Source organism: Cydia pomonella, chromosome 5, assembly GCF_033807575.1.
Source record: "Cydia pomonella isolate Wapato2018A chromosome 5, ilCydPomo1, whole genome shotgun sequence".
In the NCBI taxonomy this organism is placed as follows: domain Eukaryota; kingdom Metazoa; phylum Arthropoda; class Insecta; order Lepidoptera; family Tortricidae; genus Cydia; species Cydia pomonella.
In genome coordinates this window covers 10,225,464-10,245,911 of record NC_084707.1, presented here as the reverse complement: position 1 = coordinate 10,245,911, position 20,448 = coordinate 10,225,464, and the positions used below count along the sequence as shown (strand labels likewise).

General features: G+C 38.2%; 1 protein-coding gene across 1 annotated transcript; it reads left to right on the top strand.

Annotated features, from left to right (window-relative positions):
* The first annotated feature begins 1,809 nt into the window (after positions 1 to 1,809).
* Positions 1,810 to 4,820, top strand: LOC133517698 (protein escargot-like). Its single transcript, XM_061851067.1, has 2 exons — positions 1,810 to 2,563; positions 2,858 to 4,820. The coding sequence occupies exons 1-2, from the start codon at positions 1,987 to 1,989 to the stop codon at positions 3,823 to 3,825; spliced, it is 1,545 nt and encodes a 514-aa protein (XP_061707051.1). The 5' UTR covers positions 1,810 to 1,986; the 3' UTR covers positions 3,826 to 4,820.
* The last annotated feature ends 15,628 nt before the right edge of the window (positions 4,821 to 20,448 follow it).

Here is a 20,448-nt window from a genome sequence, read left to right as displayed (position 1 = left end):
CACATTGTCCTCATTGTGACGTTCTTAATAACGAACATTTTTCTTCTGTGAGAATTCCTAAATTAACCAGTGTCCCTGTAACTGTGACCTGTGAGAATAAACGGGATGCAAAAAACACAACAAAGAACTTATGGTCGTTACAGTTCCGCGTTCCGAAGGGGTTCGCAACGTATCTTGTTTGATTTGATACATAAGGAAGTAGGTACCTTTGTTATCGTTTTGTGGCAAAAACTGGTTCCGAATGTTTCCGGTTACACAAATCCACACGTTATTATTGTTATCGTTGTCGCCGTGGACTCTCTTCGGACGCACAGTTCCCGAGACAGATAGTCGTCGTATTCTTGCTGTGATCAGATTACAATTATCTACGTCCATTAATAAAGTTTTCCCACAGGCCCGAGGCCTCCCTCACTGAAGTTATCTTTGCTGCTTATGATAATAAATTAGCTTCATCACTTTGTCTGTCATATTTGTGATTGAACTTTCATATAGATTTCAATCTTGGTTGATTCTAGGCTGCCTATTATTAAATGATTACAGATAGGCATATCATTGAATGGAAAGTGAGGTTCTGATGTTATATTAGGTACTTATATTGGTTTATAACTTGGTTTATGGAGAATTAATAGGTAGTCACACATTCCACACCTTCCCTACAAATATTATTTAAGTAATAAGATTGGATAAAAAACAATAGTGTTTATTTCTATTTTTTTTCTCTCATTGGACGAATGACCGAGTCGCGTGGTTATACAATACAATACAAATCCTCTTTATTGCACAACCTCAAAATAACATTTACTGAGAGACATACATAATACATGAAGACAGAGGTGACGACAGGCGGCCTTATCGCTAAAGAGCGTTCTCTACCAGACAACCTTTAGGTAGTGGAGAAGTGGTTAGGTTTTGTTTGTTTACATTATTTTAAGTAGGTAATATAATATATTATTTTTTGAAAAAAAATGTATAGGTTTGGATTTATAAGCAACAGCTTTAGCATGTAGGTAATACATATTGCCCACTTAATTATGAATAGCATTTCGTGAAGGTTCATAATTATCTAAGAACAAATTAACAGATATGTAGGTAGGTACGTACCTACTCACCGAAGCAGGCACAGTTGTCCATGTAATCTCCGTTTTTGAGGATTATTAAATAAAAATAATAATCATCCGCCCAGGAAGGAGGACAAGGTCACACTGTATGATACGATGTCCCATATCACAAAGAACTTTATGGCATGAGGCGCTTGCTCGTGTGTCATCGCGGTGTCAGATGACTGCCATTTTTGCTTAGTTAGGCATATATGTATGCATACTGACTGGCAACCAACCTATTGTGGTGATAAACACATCTTTTGTTTCAATAGACGCTACACATAATGTATTACTCATTGGTAACATCCGTAAATTTGATTTGTTTCATTAGATACGTATCTGTTCGTAATATTCATTGTATCTCCCTATTTAGTCTTATGAGTTGGATTATGGAAATGGTAAGGTTTGTACGTATAGTACATTTCCATGTATACAGGTACTTAATAAACTAAGTAATAGTAACTTAACAAAGGTAGAACTATATATATACACCTAAACTATACAATACAATATAACTATCATAATCAAGTAGGTACCTCCAGATACTTGATTATGGAAGTTCTACATTATGTAGGTATTGTATAGTTTAAGTTTATATACTTTTAGACTGTACCAACTTTAATTAAATTAATGTCAAAGTATTCAACAACTTATATTGTAACCTAAAATATTGGAAAGAGAAATAAATAGGAAAATCCAAGCGTTTTAAATCAGTGGCATACTTAAGTATATTAAAAACCCCATTGTTAAATATTGCTAACATGTCTTATACTAACTGACGAAAAGTTCATTAGGAAATTGGATCCGTCCTAAAGAGCACACGAATGCGCAGTTCAAAGGTGCTTAACCTCAGGATGGACAAAAAACTGGTGACTGGTGTGTGGGTATGTGGCTGCACACCGGTGCTGAAGCTGGGCATATCGCACGAGAGGCAGCTCGCCGGGTGCGGCGGCGCAGGTGCCGCCGCCGCCCCGCGCCGCGCCGCGCCGCTATTGGCCGCGGCCCCGCGCCCGCCGCCGATTGGGCGCAGCGCACGTGCGCGGACTACCCGCCGCCACCTGGTCGCCGCTGCCGGGGAGCGCATAAAAGCGCGGCCTTCCCTCACCGCACCACACCCGAGCTCCGGACGGCGACGAGCGCACACGTCATTCGCGTCCCGAACACGACTCCGCTATTACGACTCCGGCGCAACGTACATGTTTTGGACTGTTACATTTGTGAACTTGTGATACGATTTTCTCCCGGACGTTTAAGAAAAAAAACTCTGTTAAGTGCTTGTGAAAAAGTGAAGATGCTCGTTGAGGATTCGCAAAATTCTCGCGCAATGATGACGAAAAAATATGCGCACTGTCCGCTGAAGAAGCGGCCGGTGCTGGTGCGGGAGGAGCGGCCGGCGACACCGCCCACTACGCCGCCGCACCCCGCCCACCTCGCCACTACACTTTATTATGACTATCCTTCTTGTAAGTACTTTATAATATTCCTCAAAATTACGACATACTCTCAGTCATATTATAACTAATTAGCGATACCATTAAATAAATTATCCTGGGTGGTTATTCGTATAGACAATTATACTACTGAAACAATTCATGTTTGTATTTCATTGTCATATACAATTAAAATCTCTGTTTTTTTTTTTAATTAGTAGTACATTATGTCTCAGAAAAAAATTTGCATTAGTAGTAGAAATTGTCATTACTTACTGATATTTTTATGATCATTCCTTACTAAAAATACATTTCTTTTGTCGTTAGGTGTTTCGGAAAATGATGAACCAGAAAACCTGAGTACGAAACCAGAAGACTTATCGAAGACCGGCAATTACCCGAATAAGGCGTCGTCGCCAGTGGCCACAGCCGCTGTCAAGACGGAGCCCCGCGAGTGGCCCCAGCACCAGCTGGATTACCTCGCCGCCTGCAGAGCTCGCCTCGAACCCACTCCAGCGCCGATGGAACTGGCACGCCCCACGCCTCAGTACGCCTATCTACCCGCACTTTACGCCCCCTACCCGATGGAAGAAATTTACCCTACCGCGCCCTCCCTATCACCGCCGGTCCATTCTCACCTTTATTCTCGATATTCGCCTGCGTCCCCACCGTCTTCTATTTCGCCTCCTCCATGTCCCGAAGATCTTCGGTCGCCCGGCTCAGTATCTTCAGACTCCGGAGTATCTCTGTCCGGCCAGAGACGCCCTCGCTACCAGTGTCCCGACTGCGCAAAGTCTTACTCCACGTACTCCGGTCTTTCTAAGCATCAGCAATATCACTGCGCGGCCGCCGAGGGAAGTCTCGCACGCAAATCCTTCAGCTGCAAGTATTGCGCAAAAGTATACACTTCGCTGGGAGCCCTCAAGATGCACATCCGTACGCACACACTGCCCTGCAAGTGCCATTTGTGTGGAAAGGCTTTCTCTAGACCGTGGCTCCTCCAGGGTCACATTCGCACCCACACTGGAGAAAAACCGTTTTCTTGCCACCACTGCCGTCGAGCATTCGCCGACAGATCGAACCTGCGGGCTCACCTGCAGACGCACTCTGATGTTAAGAAGTACTCGTGTTCTGGGTGCGGCAAGACATTTTCCCGGATGTCGTTGCTGAGCAAACACTTGGAGAGTGGGTGCGGCAGCCCCGGCAGCCCGCCCTTCGAATACCGGCCCGATGCGCTGCCCGCGGCGCACGCGCACCAGCCGCACCAGCCGACGCCGACCATTCATGCCTACTGAAAAGACTGACTTAGCCGTATTTGCAGAAGTTGAGATCTCGTTTTCAAACTACTATCACTCGCTGTTATCACCTCTAAAAATCTAAAACTATCCTTAAATATTTCTAATTATTTAACTTTTAAATGTTTTGAGAACAAATTGTGTGCATAGATTATTTGTAAATACTAGATTTAAGTAATTTGTTACAAGTGCTGTAAGGGACCAATATATATTGCATACGATAATTATTGTAAGTTAGGATAAGTTTGATATCACAGAGATATCTCGCCGCCATACCAGCGGCTTCGCTAGTCATGTGGCATTTGCCGAGTGTCATACACTTGTTTAATATATTCGTATCCTAAGCCATGTACAAAGTGCCTTAATTATAATACAATAATATATTTCATGAAATTTATAGCAGTATGTTTATAAGACGGTATTATTAAAATTAAAACTATATAAAAACATGCGACATCTACTCATGAGGCTATAATTTAAGCCAACTGCTGAATTGCGTTCCTTTCTGTTACCTCTAAATCAGAGAAAAATAAAGTATACTACATTGAAAATGAATTAATTATTTTCTATTAATCACCCTCTTACTTCGATTCCCACTCAATACAAACGTGGGAAAGTTCTACAAAATCAAACAATAGAAAGTTTGGGAATGAAACTTAGGGCTGGCAGGGCCCAGGCCGCTGTTGTATTTGATGGGGTTCCACGTTTTGTTTGAAATACAAACCGATCGTTGTGGTCATAGCCGATTCAACTTTTTTTATCAATTTAACTACATTACTAAGTAGTGGCATATAAAATACAGTACATTACAAATTTCCCAGTAAAATGGCTGTGGCATGGACGAACATGATGAAACTACATATTATACCGGTTCCGTTTTTGCCATTTTGGCTAGGGTACCCATAAAAGGGAAAACAATAGGTAATAACCGGGCTAACCCTAAATATCTCACTACAGAAACAAAATCACGGCTAAAGTACCTACTTACACTGAATTCCCGGTCATATTGATGGGTACAAATAAAAAAAAACAGCCAAGAGCACGTCGGGCTATGCTCAGTGTAGGGTTCCGTAGTTAACCTGCCGGCACAATTGGCTAAACGGGAGGTATTAGAATAGTATAGTAGATTGTTAACCAAGGGATAAAATGGTGCCGTTCATCCGAGTCAAGCACTGTACTTTTAATATGGACTGCGACGAAACCAAATAAGACGAGGCAAATTTGCATAATCAGTAATTAAAGTATAGTTCGTGTCATCCACGATGACGCGCAGATTTGTCAAATTGAACCTTTAATAACATGACAATACGAGTCAAGGCACGCGTTTTCGTGAAGGACACGATCTATAATAGATGTATGGGCATTAGGGTGGAGCGAAATGATATCATTTTTTTTATATACGGGAAAAATAATGAAAAAAAATCTCGGTATACACTTTTAGCCCTCTACCACTCGATTATATAAAGAAATATACGTATATTTCTAAATAATGAATAGAATCATGGGTTACTTTGCGGAAATCCATTCTATGTAATTCAAAACAAAAATATTACTTTGCTAATCCGCGAAAAGATAACGTGCTAGACAATCAGTGCCAACCCGTTATACTTGTTTGCGTATTTTTACATGCAATGGATGTTCCCAAAAGTACAAAACTCGACACGTGTTTCGCCTTTCTACGAGGCATCCTCAGGAAATGATGAGGGAATGATGGTCTGATGTTCAGTTGTCGGATTATAACGTGTTTTTTATAAAACTCATGAAAGACCTATCCAACAATATCCCACACTAAGTATAGGTTGTACCGAAAAAAAATTACATCCCCACTTTACGTATCACTTTAAGTACCGTACCCTAAAAAAAAATTTTTATACTTTTTAATTTACGTCTTTGTTGGATTGATTGAATTATATATCCGTGCCAAATTTCAGCTTTCTAGCACTAACAAATACGACGGACCAAACCAAAGCCTCGGACAGACAGACAGACTGACAGATATGGCGAAACTATAAGGTTTCCTAGTAGATTACGGAGCCCTAAAAACCAATCATCATCTTTTGTTTGATTGACATGACTTTTATTTTCTTTTTAGGGTTCCGTACCCAAAGGGTAAACAGGACCCTATTACTAAGACTCCGCTGTCCGTCCATCCGTCCGTCTGTCCGTCCGTCTGTCCGTCCGTCCGTCCGTCCCACGTCACACACGCACGCACGCACGCACGCACACATACGCAATCACGCGCTTAGCACCTTCTACTTAAAGGCTAATAGCTCCCGTTCAAGGTCTATGGCGATGGCGACGGACGGGTAACTACGGAACCCTACACTGAGCATGGTCCGACATGCTCATGGCCGGTTTTTTATTTGCTGAAGCTTCGGACACCCTACTTATTCGATATACCTAAACGTCGCTAAGAAAATCTTCAAACGTGAAGGTTTTAACGATATGGCGTGTGGTGGCTAGTCAGATCATACAACGAAGGCATTTCATGATATGCCTAGGAATTTAATGATCTGGCAAATTTTACGTTCGGCCGCGGAGGCACCGACTTTGTACGAAGCCTTCATTCAGTTGGTCACGCGAGTGTGATCGAGCGCCTCAAACCAAAGTCTATAATCACCGATGTTTATCTTTAAATTCTTATATGAAATTAGTATATGTGACAATTGGCACTATATTCCAATAAGAATAGTCTTACCAATAAGTACGGGTTCCTAATAAAACCAAACGCGCCTACAACATATTGCTAGCAAATACAATTAAAACAATGTGCAGCGGCACTATAAATTTGTAGTAAACAAAGCTTGTAATCATTTATAGCCGCAGCGAGTTAATCGGAGACAATAGGTTGGCGGTTAGCGGGCACGGATGTGGGTCGGACAGAGAGGCATTAGACGGTGGGCGCCAGGCCGACGGTCACCCGGCCACGAGGTCACCGGGCTGCTCTGCTCCCGCTTACCCGTGCCCGGCTAAATCCCTTCATTCTGAGATATAAGCTATTACACATGCTCTTACAATGTTGCAATAGCTAGTTTTATAATCGTACCCAATTATTATTTCGTGTTATTTAAAAAAATATTACAAGCGATTACTCAAAACGCCTCCGTGCCCGCCAGTTATATTCATAACGTAGATATATTAATTTGCACTAAAACTTGCTACTGCTCCATAGTGATTGAATTACTAAATAAGGTAGTCTAGTTTAGTTACTTATCGTATTTTTCAAACGTAACTAATGACAGTGACATGCAAGTGAAGATATTATTGTATTTTCCAATTAATTTTATCTTGCTAGTTTTTATTACACATAGATATAAAAAAGGGTACTTTAAAATATATAAGAATTTAATCGGAGGTGTGTTAGGTTTGACAAGTACCATGGTTTCAAAATTTTAAAGAAAATTCGCTGTCTTTACTGATCTAAATTCGAATTCCTGGTGGGATAATGATGATGATTGATAAAAACTATCCTGTTTCTCGGCCCTCAAACTGACTTAGCGGTTTAGCGGATTAAACGTGAAGAGGTGCCTAACCGACAGACAGACAGACAGACTTATAGATACTTTCGCATTTATAATATTAGTCGGGATGATTGCGATGTAGATATTTTTATTCTAATAGGTATACTTATTCTTACATGGTTTCTACCTGTAATTACCACTTACCACTGACACGTCAAATACGAATTTGTAAGATAAATTTAATAAGTACCAATAGGTAAATGTCCTAAAATGTTTCATGTAAGGTGACACAGGTCAATGTCTTTGTGACACAAGCGATATCTAATTTTGTCCCAATCAAACGTAATGTCATTATCGTGTAGCTGGCCAGTAAGAAAGTTGTCCAATACGATCACAATCTCCGCAGTTAACCTCTGACCCTGTCAGGCAAATGCACGTTTCTCAAACATTTAGATATCGGAACTTTTCTGCGGAAATGCTTGGAACTGCGATACAATCCTCCAGATATTTTCACGTGCAAGGTGTCTTTGGAAAATTTATTTAAGTTCATATATCTTTTAATTATAATCATGCATTTTTTGGCATATGTGTTCTATGATTATTGAATGCTCCGCAGGTATTAAGCAGGCCACAATAATACAAACACCTGTACTTAAATTCTAGTTATCCATGGATTATATGGCTTATATACAGAGATCTCAAGAGTATATCAAAGATAGTAATCAGATAGAATCAGCTAAGTGGAGGCCTTAATAAAACTAATTACTTAAGATAGCACCGTCGAGACAGATAAGAGCCAGTGGGAGCAAATGAGGTGGATGGTGCATTAGTTAACACCGGCGAGTATTTTGTCGTTAGCAGTCGCGAAGAGACTAACATTCACATGAGTACACGCACGAGTGCCAATTAGAGACAACAGAGATGTGCTGCGTGCGCGCGCGACGCGCCGTGATTGGCCGCGCCGCCACCGCCGCGGCACGTGCGCCTTCACCAATCCAATGCATTCTCATTAATTAATTCTGTTCCTATTTGCATCGTGATTATCTAATCTCAGATCGACCTGCGATATGCCGTACCAATTAGAGTTCACACCTAATAGCCTAATAGAACTTTGAACTTTTCTATTAGTTATAAATGATCGGCTTGCAGATAACACGAATGAGTTTCGACACCGTTCTGACCTCGTTTACGAAGAACTAGTTGCTATTATTTATGTATTTCTTATTGTTTGTAACCTTTGGGGCGATAAGCGATTGATCAGTTCCTAGGTTATGCAAGCTTACGTGCATGGAGACGCGCCGGGTGTTGTGGTTGTGAGCCTAGATCTGTCTAGATTTAGGGCCGACGGCGGCAATGGGCCGAGTCGCCGCGCCGATAAGCTTGATTTGTAACGTCGCGCGTCGACGCCGGCGCGTGCGCACAAATAAACGCGATTTCAAAGCGCACCTTTCAATAAATTACCTAACCCACTCGTGATATGACATGCTACAATTTATGCTCTTCACACTTAAGGAATATTTCGACGTCAAATCGTAATTTTGCTTAATAACTGCGACAGATGCTATTTCCGGCATTTCCTTGAAACTTAGGAAAAATAATGTAATCTTGACCAGGTTACAGGACCTATTGTTTATGTGTAATTACTATTGCAACGAAGGTCGCATCACTTAAGCTAATTTATGCTTTTGGGCGAATTTTTAATTAGTTTAATAAAATTTTCCTCTTTTTGTAACCTTGACATTTTGTGAAAAGGTCAATGTGCACCTTATTTAAATTAGTCCAAAGTATTACAATTAACTATTCCACATCGCTTAGATTACAATTAACTACAGATAACAGTTAGTATGAACATAATGCAATAGTAATATAGGTATCTATTAAATTGTAGTTACGAAATAGGCCGTCTTAATTCTAATTAAAATCTTTGTACACGTTGTTAACATGCTCAATAAAGGCCGCGCCCGTGTCTTAATGCTAATCACATTTAGGACACGCGCGCATTGGTATAGGTACCTACAAACGGATACCCAGCTGCAAAAGTGCATGGCCACTTTATGAATGAATTCCATGCATAATGCAGCCTGTTCATATCTACATTAAGGGTATTAAGTAAATATTAGATATTTTTTTATTCTTCAGGACACATATAGTCATACATAAAATATAGATGTAGAAAAACAGACCTGGAGGTTCATGACTGTGCCTAAACATGTAAACATCAAAAGATACTAAAACGTTTTTGCGAAGAGAAAATAAGTAAGTAAATATTCGTTATGCCACCAATAATCTTTTATTTTATATATGTAAAATTACAAAAAAATTATAAATGAAAATAGAACCAGGTAAAGAAAAAATAACGACATGCGGTCTTTTCGCTAAAAAAAAAAACGAAAGTTAAAAGAAATAAAACAAATAAGAAATAAGTAAAACATTAGGTATAATTTATTTTATCAACAACAGTTTGGATCTCGTATGTTCTTTTAACCCAGTAAGAGGGTGCATAAATAGATCGATGTCACATAAATACTCATTATAATTTTTAGGTACTCGTTTAAAAAAAGTATGTTTAGAATAATTAGTATGTGCGAAACGCACATAAAATAAGGACATGGTATTGAGGAGACCAAATCACAGACCCGAACTCAAGAATACTTCTGACGTAAGCATAAAATAGTATTTTAAGGGTGCAGGGGCGTCTAAAGGGTTAACCCATCCATAGTATCATACCTAGATTTTTATAGGCTCGGTTACACATTTTTGTCAATATGATAAATATTGAAATTAAATTGCGAGTCGATGGCAATACCTAGATTTGTAATTGAACTCTCTATCAAATTTATTACAGATTGTATTTATTTACGAAAATTTGGATGTACCGTCATCATTTATTAAATTGGCTACCCAACGGTTTAAAATGAAATAATATTGTAGACTATTCGTTGGCAGGGTAGGTCTAAAAACGTTCCTGGAGATGTTACTTAATTAAATATACATTTGCTTCTAATATTATAAAGATTACATATTTGAAGATAATTCTATACCTAAATAAAATAGAATCTGCTAGGTAAATACCTATCTAAGTTTAATTTATTTAGTATAGAAGTTGAATCCTCATCATCTAATGTGTTTACCTTATACATATTTTTAACTACACACCTTCGTCGTTAAATATATAATTCGCAGGATGTTTATGGCAGCCGTAAATAGGTACGACGCGATTGTTTTTAAACTAATATACATTCACAAAAGGCGGTCATAAAATCATTGTTTAGACACAATACCGACGCGCTGCTTACAGCTAATCAATATTTATGCACCTTCCGGGATTTAGTCATATCGCCTAGGCCTTATCCTGCGGCGGAACACACTGACATTATGGTGGGTGTGTCAGTACAGTCGGAATCATTATACCGTATGATAGCAAACGTTCAAAAATATCTAAATAATTCAGCTAAATTAGAAAATCTTGCCATAACATAACGGACGTCAAGGAGACAAAAAACTAAATCCTAATCAAGCGATCTTTGAAGAATGGCACTGAAAAACCGTACAATACCTACTCTCGGCCATGACAGAAGCGATGTTTATTCTTTCCTTTACTCTCTGTTAGGAATCGACCTGTTAGTAAGCGGTAGCGACTAGCGATGCGATGATTCTGAATAAGGTGTAAACTCAGTTTATTTTCTTTGAGTTCGCTATATTATTATCTTCTGTATCTACCGGCTAGTATCTCAATTGATACTATTATTTACCATCTGAGGCAACTAACACGAGATGATTTCGCATAAAATAATTCGTGTTGGCTTAAAATATCTGACACTGAGTGTATATAATTATATAGCAGCGCATAGGGCGCTGATAAAGCATATTGTTGGTGCGCACAATGGCGAAGGTGCGAATGTCACGGCACGTGTGTTTCTAAGGCTGGGTCCCGGATACAGCGGTGTCCCACTGTATACGCGGATATGATAAAAACACTGCACTATTTTTCCGCGGGTTAATTATTTCAAAGCAATTTTCTTCTTCACACGGTGCCTCCTACCGAAGATTAAATATCATAATATTGATCAAAGGCTACTCTCAACAGGAGAGTTTTCAACCCGTATCACTCCCAAAGATTAATGAGCTAGCAATGCAATGATGAAACAATAAACTATACTAATTATACTATAACAACGATAGGACAGTCCCCATACAACACTTGATTTTGTCCGGTCTGGTCTGGTCTTGGTCGATGAAAATTGCGACATGGAAGTATTTTATTATTCTTCTTGTTACCGGTCCTCCCGGAAGTCCTGTGATCGCTTGGCAAGAATTGGTACAGCCATATGTTTTTAAGTTCCACTATGTAAACCTATCCACCATGACGGGAATCTTATCGGGATTTTCCCCCAGTCCTTTACCAAAAAGCAACTACTTGTGATGCTAAATAAGGAGTCTTGACTAATGGTCTGAGGAATGTATGCTTGGAATATTTAAATTGGGATCACTTTTGTTATTTTATGTAATAGGCTGCAAACGAGCAGACGAGCCGCCTGATGGGAAGCAGTCATCGCCGCCCATGGACATAAGCAACATCGGAGGAGCCACTTATGCGTTGCCAACCTTTGAGAACCCTAAAAACCTGCTTCTTGAAGAACCCCAAGGGAAACACTCACTTAAAAAAAAAAACAGAATATACCTCTACTTTGCCAACGCTGGTGCATCGCTGGCAGGCGCGCCACATCTCGCCGCGTCGGCCTGCCCGACCGACGGCGCGGCGTCGCTCGCGCGGTGATAAATCGCGGGATCCAGTGCCAATACTGTGCCTGCGACTGAGGTATGCTCGCTTCGACGCGTGGGCGATGCGAGCCTTAACAGATTATTCACTAGTAGCACAGAAAACTAAATAATAAACACTGGTATCCTTCACACAAAGCTTCATCCTTCGTCATCCTTAAATATGGCGTTGCTTTAAGATATCAGTCGAGTAATTAATTATACCGCCAATACGACTGAGTGAAATAGATATGCAGTATATGCAGCGGAAGCCAAAGTGTCATACTTAGATGTCACGAAATCGGTAAGAAACTTTAACTGGAGATTTACACGTCTGTTTTTGACTGGTCTCTCCTACCTAGTAGCGAAGCTTTGTAGATCCGCGCAAATGGATTCTGATAGTTCACTGCTGCGATGTCCGATGTTTTCATATTCTCACTTGAATTTATAAACAGAGAAACTGTGGAGAAAGGGGTATTGCGAGAGACTGTAACGGCGACAATGTTCGTAACTCGCGTAGCGCGGATTGCGCGACGTCGTCGATGGAAAAGAGTTCAACGCGTCATTTCAAGAACTTCACAAATGTACGATGTTATTATCATTTTTTAACCTTCTATATAGGGCATGCATAAAATATTAAAACTGACTATCGATTTTAATAAAATGTCATAGTCACAGTTAAATATTAATGTCCCTTGCGGAATATATTAGGTACAGTGGTAAGATGATATAAAAATGACACGTATTTAACTGGTCAGCTAAGTAATTAAATTTAGGTAGCTAAAATTTTTTTTAATAGATACTAAAATTAATTGTTAGGCGACAAAAGCTGAGCCCTAAAATAATTCTATATGAGCATTACTTTAATGCCGTTACAGCTTTTGTTTATTTGAAGGCAAGTACCGATTATTTATTTGGCAACTGAATTATTAAATTGGAGACTAATTGTGAAGCAAGCAGGAGTGTAAAACTGAATTCATTTTTTTAAGGCTCCTAACTGAAAACACTCAAAAAAAGAATCAGACGTAGTACAGGCATAGCTGTGGTTCATGTACAACAAATTGTGTCAAAATATTTTCAATAATATCCATGAATCCACAGAGGAAAATGAGGACAACGTTTGTATGAAAAAGGGTTTCGTCTTGTGTTTGATTATGTCGTGGCATAGAGAAATAAGTAAGCATAGAGTGCTCACTCATTACATGAGTTTTCAAACGCCTGCAACTCCAGAGGTGTTACATGCGCGTTGCGGACCCTTTAAAAACCTGTACACTCATTTTTATGTTATCAAGTGTTGAGAAATGCTGTCTACTGGTCAACATGTATTACTTGTAAAACAGTTTAGGTACACTGCCACGGGAGTACGTGAGTTGACGAGACAGGACACGACCTGCGCACATTCGCATTCGCAAAACATTCCGGCGCGATTCGAAGAATGAGTAAGACACGTTTAAGATCTTGGAAAGATCTTTAAAAGATCGATAACTAAACGACATGTCAAAATTGACGTTTATTTCGATTCTACTGTGATCCCAATAAGATCTGTCTACGATATTTCCAACGTCACAGTGACATTGGTTGCCCGAATCGAGCTACTTCTGTCAATTTACCTTCAATAATACACGATCACATATTTGTCATAAGTAGTAAGTCTGAAAAATCATTTATTATAAATAATAATAAATATTATAGGACATTATTACACAAATTGACTAAGTCCAACAGTAAGCTCAATAAGGCTTGTGTTGAGGGTACTTAGGCAACGATATATATAATATATAAATATTTCTTCTTCTTCTTCTTTAAGTGCCTTCTCCATCCCGGAGGTTGGCGACCTTATGTCTATATGCCATTCTATCTGAAGTCATGCGAATTAGTTTCTCTGTACTGCCCACGTCCAACCAGTCTCTTATGTTCCTTGTCCATGATATTCTCCTTCTCCCACGTCTTCGTTTCCCTTCAATAATTAGTTTTAATAAGTCATATTTTGAGTTTCTATATATATGTCCGAAATATGTAGCTTTCCTTTCTTTAATAGTTGTTACGACTTCCACCTTTTTCTTCATTAATAACATGACTCTGTGTTACTAATTTTGTCGGTCCATTTTATCTTAAGTATTCTACGATAGATCCATATTTCAAAAGCCTGTAATTTACAGATCAAATGTTTCCTTAGCGTCCAGCTTTCGGAGCCATACATGAGGATTGGAAGAATATAGCATTTCACCATTCGCCATCTTAAGTTTAAATTAATCTTCCTGTTGGTCAACAGTTTCTTCATATTTTGAAAGGCGCTCTTGGCAATACCTATTCTAGTTTTAACTTCCTGCTCAGGATCCCACGTTTCATTAAGCCAGCAGTCGAGGTATTTGTATTTACTAACTCTTTCCAGACTATGTGATGCTAGTTTTAAGGGGGGAGTTTGTGCACTTGTTTTACTAACGACCATGTGTTTTGTCTTTTTAGTGTTGATTTTTAAACCATACTGTTGAAGTGCATCATTTAATTTTTCAAGCATTATTTGAAGGTCATCGAGGTTTTCAGCCAGAAGAACAGTATCATCGGCATAGCGTATGTTATTTATAAGCTTACCGTTCACACGAATGCCCACGTCGAGATCCTCGAGTGCCAATTTGAAAATAGTCTCCGAGTAAATGTTAAATAAACAGGGTGAGAGAATGCATCCCTGTCTCACACCTTTTTCTATCTTTACTTCTTTTGATATGTTATTGTTTACTCGTATCTTTGCTTTTTGATTATAATATAGGTTTTTAATAAATTGTATATCTTTCCCATCCCATCCACTCGATTTTAGAATTTGGAATAATTTATTGTGTTGTACGTTATCGAAGGCTTTTTCAAAGTCTATAAAGCACAGATGGACATCCCTCTGCACATCTCTACATCTCTGAACTAGGTTTACTACAGCTACTAAAGCATCCCTAGTACCAAGGCCTGCTCTAAAACCAAACTGCGTTTCACTTATATTCTCTTCAATTTTTCTATATACTCTGCTATGCAGTATTTTCAAAAACCACTTAAGGAAGTGACTCGTTACACTGATCATTCTGTGGTCACCGCAGGATCTCGCATTAGCTTTTTTTGGTAAAGGTGTGAATAATGAGACTAGCCAGTCTTCAGGCAGCACGTCGTCAGAATTATACAACGTGTTAAATAAATTATTAATCTCTTCTATATTATATTCATGCATGAATTTTAGAATTTCCACTATTATTCCATCCGGACCCACTGCCTTTCTAAGTTTCATACGTTTTAGAGCGATTATCAGTTCAGACTTAAGTATAGGAGGTCCTTCCATATTGTCTTCCTTTGTCCATGTACCCTCTCGTTGGTCATCTTTGAATAGATTCTGCACATATTCTTCCCACCCCTCACATGCTTCTTCTTCATCAGCTACTAGTTTATTGTTCTTGTTAAATAACACATTAGGTGTGCGTTTCTTATTTCTGCCTGTAAATTCTTTTACTCTTTTGTGCAAATTATAGCTATCATGTTTTCTTTGTAGTTCTTCTATTTCTGTACATTTGTTTACTAACCATTGTGTTTTAGTAGCGTGAATTTTATGTTCAATTATTTTATCTATATTTTTATATTTAACAGGATCTGAGTTTTTATACAGACGGCGTTGGTCCATTAGCTGCATTAACTCATCTGTCATCCATTCATGGCGCTTTCTGTTATGTTTTGGGGCAAGGTGTTCTACTGTAATTTCTTTTATTTTTGAAGCCAGCATTGAACATATAGTTTTAGGGTCCTTTTCACTTTGACATATTGGGTTAATGCAGTTATTAAGCTTTACGCTAACTATTCTTTTAATACTATCATCCTTAAGGCGGTCTATATGTACTTTTGGAATTTGGGTATTCCTTGATTTTAGCTTCTTTAATTTGATTTTAACATTAGCGACAAGAGGGTTATGGTCTGATTTCACATCTGCTCCGGGATAAGTTTTTACATTAACAATAGAGTTTTTAAATCTATCATTTATCATTATATAATCTATTTGGTTTCTGACTATATGAGATGGTTTATCCGCAGGTGATCGCCATGTATAGAGTCTCCGAGGCGGATGTTGAAACCAAGTGTTCGTAATTACCAAATTATGTTCAGTGCAAAAGTCAATAAGTCTTTCTCCCCTTTCGTTTCTTGTACCAAGTCCAAACTTCCCAACAATTTTTCCTACTTCGCCTTCACCAATTTTGGCATTCAAATCTCCCATCACTATAATGACTTCTTGCGATTTTACTGATTCTATTACTTTGTTAACTTCGTCATAAAATTCTTCTATTTCTTGTTCTTCGCTATCGGCTGTAGGCGCGTAAAGTTGTATTATATTTATATTAAATGGTTGGGCATTAATTTTAAGCAACATGCATCTGTTCGAGAAATGGATTATATTAGATATGTATTTTTTTAATTCATTCCTCACCAAAAATCCCACTCCATGATAATTAGATTTCAGAATTTCTGGGTTCCCGGTGTAATAAAGTGTAAATTCGTCTCTACATATATTTCCGCTGTCAACTAATTTAGTCTCACTAAGGCCTAATATATTTATTTCCAATCTTGCCATCTCGGCCATTACATTTTCTATTTTACTCAACTGGTTTGTTGAGCCCTCTGATGTTCCATGTACTTATCTTCAAGTATTTATCCTTCTTCTTCGTGATGACTTTAAGACATTTCGCATTCGATTCTTCACCAGTAACAAATTTCACATCGTTGAGCCCGGCAACTCCACGACGCCGAGTACTAGTCGGTTTATATGGCATACTACAATTCGTTAGTGACATGGCATAAGGTATACTAAGGGCAATCTAACTGCAGTGGGACCCCAATTCTTTCTGCATCAAGCATCTGCATAAATATTTATAAATACTTAAATACATAGAAAACACCCATGACTCAGGAACAAATATCCATGCTCATCAAACGAATAAATGCCCTTACCAGGATTTGAATCCGGGACCATCGGCTTCATAGGCAGGGTCACTAACCAGAACCACTAGGCCAGCCCGGTCGTCATCATCATTTATTAAGATTGCAAAAGATATATCAAAGTTTTGATGTCAAATGTTGCTTATTATGTTGATGATATGTTACTTCTTAAGAGTCAAATTATTCATCAAAGCATATATTTTTTATAAATAAGCAAATATTCGTATTTTTTATTTAATTTGTTATGATGATCGGTAATCATTATCATCATTAGTAATCATTACCGACAGCAACAGTTGCGGAAAGTTTCCAAACGTTTGAAAATTCTGAAAAAAAAGTCGTTGTTATTGGAAATATAAAACTTTTAATCTTCTTATAAAAATAAGCCACTATCTATGGAAATTTTGTCACCAGCACACCAGCCTAGGTATGGTGTACATACGTTTCTCTTACATACGATCGGAAATAACTGCTTAAAAAACGTTAATAGCTTCAGAGGCATTATTATGGGTCGGTAATAGGAACAATCGACTCGGAAAGTTAATTAATTATTTTTAACATCATAATCCTTTATTTAAGTACAGGTAACTTAATAATTACCTTTTGTAAACATCATATTAGCATATAAAAATAGAAAAGTTAATTTGAGGGCAACCAGTATGCTTAAAAACTATGGATGATTAGAAATCGTCTTAAGAGGAGCGTTAATACCTTCATTTAGATTAACTAACCAAATATGTTTTCAACATAGGTAACATCGCAAATGTAACCTTTATTTCTTCTTTCCATTGATAATTACATTCCAGCAATTACATAAAAGCTAAAAGTCAGTTACCTTCTTATAAAAAAACGCATATTACGCATACCATAAAGTAAGTTGAGCAGTTGGTCCAAATTCCCGTCACGATCATTAGCATGGAATAATAATCACGGTGATCTGTCACCGGTAATGCTATGCGGGTGAGGAAGAAAATAAAACATGACCAGACTCGTTACAAGGCGAGAGCAGACACCACTGAATGCAATTATTTAGGGTTCTTTCGTATGCAATGCGTAATTAGTGTAAGGGCACTTCTAAGTAAAATCGTACAATTATTAAGCTTCGTAATTAGCCCTATCGTATCTGACAACTGACAGTAAGAACGATGCGGTACAACCGTTGGAGAAAGATTTTTATAATAGGTATATATTAAATGCTGTTGAGAAAGTAAACGTTTAGTATAACTGTATCATATTAGGTAGAAATACATATATAGTGTATACAAACACCCCAAGTGCTTCGCTTTATCCTAATTTAGTGAAGTTTTTTAATGTACTTAACTTTACGATCCCGGGTTTGAATCCTGGTAAAGGCATTTATTTGTGTATTTATCACATATATTTGGGAACAATGTTATGGATCCACAACACAAGCCTTATTTGAGCTTATACAGTGGACCTCGATACCACGAATCTGAAGGGAAACACCAAAAAGTTAACAAGTTTTCGTCTTATAGAGGGTATTTATTGACTTCTGATTGTTCTCCTCTTCTATTGGGTATTGATTTCGAGTTATGGAGGTAAAACTTGTACTGGATAGCCGTGGAGGGAATCGGTTGTTATTCGTCTTAATGAGGTTAAATATTCCGAATTGTGGAGGTTTTGGGCTTTGAAGGCAATGCAACAGCATTTTATTTCGTGTTAACGATCCCCAAGTAGCACAAAGGTTCTGTATAACTTCATTTTTACAGTACACCATGGATCCATTAGCAGCTAAAATTGCTGTATATCAGCACTATATCTTGGTATAATGCTGCTGTAACTCTAGTTTGGGCACAAATTACGTGGCTAAATGCTGTACAATTGAGTTACAATTGCACTATATTAGCATTATTAATGGTAACAGCTACTATAAGTTCTGAACATAGCCTGAATAATGAGGTACTTGGTCCTAATTATAGCTAATATGCAGCCATACTCATACTCATCCGCAAAATTGGGATAAGTGTGAACATCTTAAATGCTTTAAAGAAGCTAACAGTAACTTATCAGTAAAATTGTGGCACAATGCAGAAACGCGTTTTTAATTTTTACTCAGTATCTACGAGAGAGGCATTTGAAGTGCAAACTAATAAGTCGTGTTGTGAGTGAAGTTGCCATTTTATGGACAAATATAAAGTTAAGGTAAGTAAATCTTTGGGTTATTTAATTACTTATGTGTGAATTTTTATCGGGAATGTAACTTTATTGTGAAATACCATATATATTTAGGTCAAAATTTCCTCGCGCTCTCTTAATATCTACAAATACGTGAAAAAGTTAAAAAAGGAAATAGGCTATTTGCACGTATATTTTTTTACATATTCATTTTACATGTAAGCTGTTTACATATTCATTTATTTTTAATCTAAATCAGTTCCATATCGACCTTTACTAAAATAAACCAAAAGGATAAAAGCTAAATTTTTATAATAATACGAGTTGCGTACTTAAAATGGTGGATAAACGGGTGGTCAATTCCTGGTAAATTATAACTCAACCAGCAGACTAAATGCCGACATAAATTCTATTATTCAGCCCATGTCTGAATTGACGGGCACGAGTGTACAGATTTATAGCAGTACGCTGCTGTGTAGCTGCATAAAAGACACACTTGCTACAATTGTGACCTATATTGATGCTGATATACGAGTAAACTCTATCAGCTGACTAATGGCGTAAAAGTGTACGTTTAAGCAGCAAAGAGCATTATATCTGTGTTTATGAACTACACATCGTGACTGTTTGCCTTATAGAGGTTCACATGTTCTCTCTTAAAATGCAAGACCTTTAAAGGTACACCTGTGAACCATTATTCAGAGAACAGCACTATGTGTGTCCACAAAATGCGGTTTTGCAGCAGACAGGGTACAACGTTACTAAACGCTGAATAGCAGTGATTCTGTGTCGTCTGTGTAGCGCTTAATAGGATCACTGTACAGAAAAATGCACTATATTGTGTCACTATATTTCTTATGCAGCTTTGACAGTTCGCGTGGACACTAATAAGTCGTTAAAAGTGCTAAAACAACCGATGTGGACCTAGTGTGGAATTATATAATGCGGCTTTGTGCTACTTGGGGAGGTTGTGGTTCGAGTTAGCGAGGTTCCACTGTACTACAAGTAATTATTTATTATGATATCAAATTTTTGTTTGTTTTGATCAGTTGGTATATTGTGACATAAATTTGTGTATTTATAGACTTATTTGCAACAAATCCATAGCGTTAATCTGAAATTTCATTACACAATTAACCTGCAGGTGGTCTTACAGGTACAAGTTAAAAGCGCGATGACGCATCAGACAATAGTCCTCTTAAAAATGAAGCAGTGTAGATAACGGTACGAAGCGTGGGCGCAGGCGCAGCGCAGCGCAGGCTCTCACCTCCGACCCGCGGTCGGTTACATCATATTTGCGATCTGCTCG

Excerpts from the sequence above, each read along its gene's own strand:
- LOC133517698 (XM_061851067.1), top strand. The coding sequence starts at position 1,987 with ATGTGGCTGCACACCGGTGCTGAAGCTGGGCATATCGCACGAGAGGCA. Across the intron at positions 2,564-2,857 it reads TTATTATGACTATCCTTCTT|GTGTTTCGGAAAATGATGAA; the intron begins GTAAGTACTTTA and ends TTTTGTCGTTAG.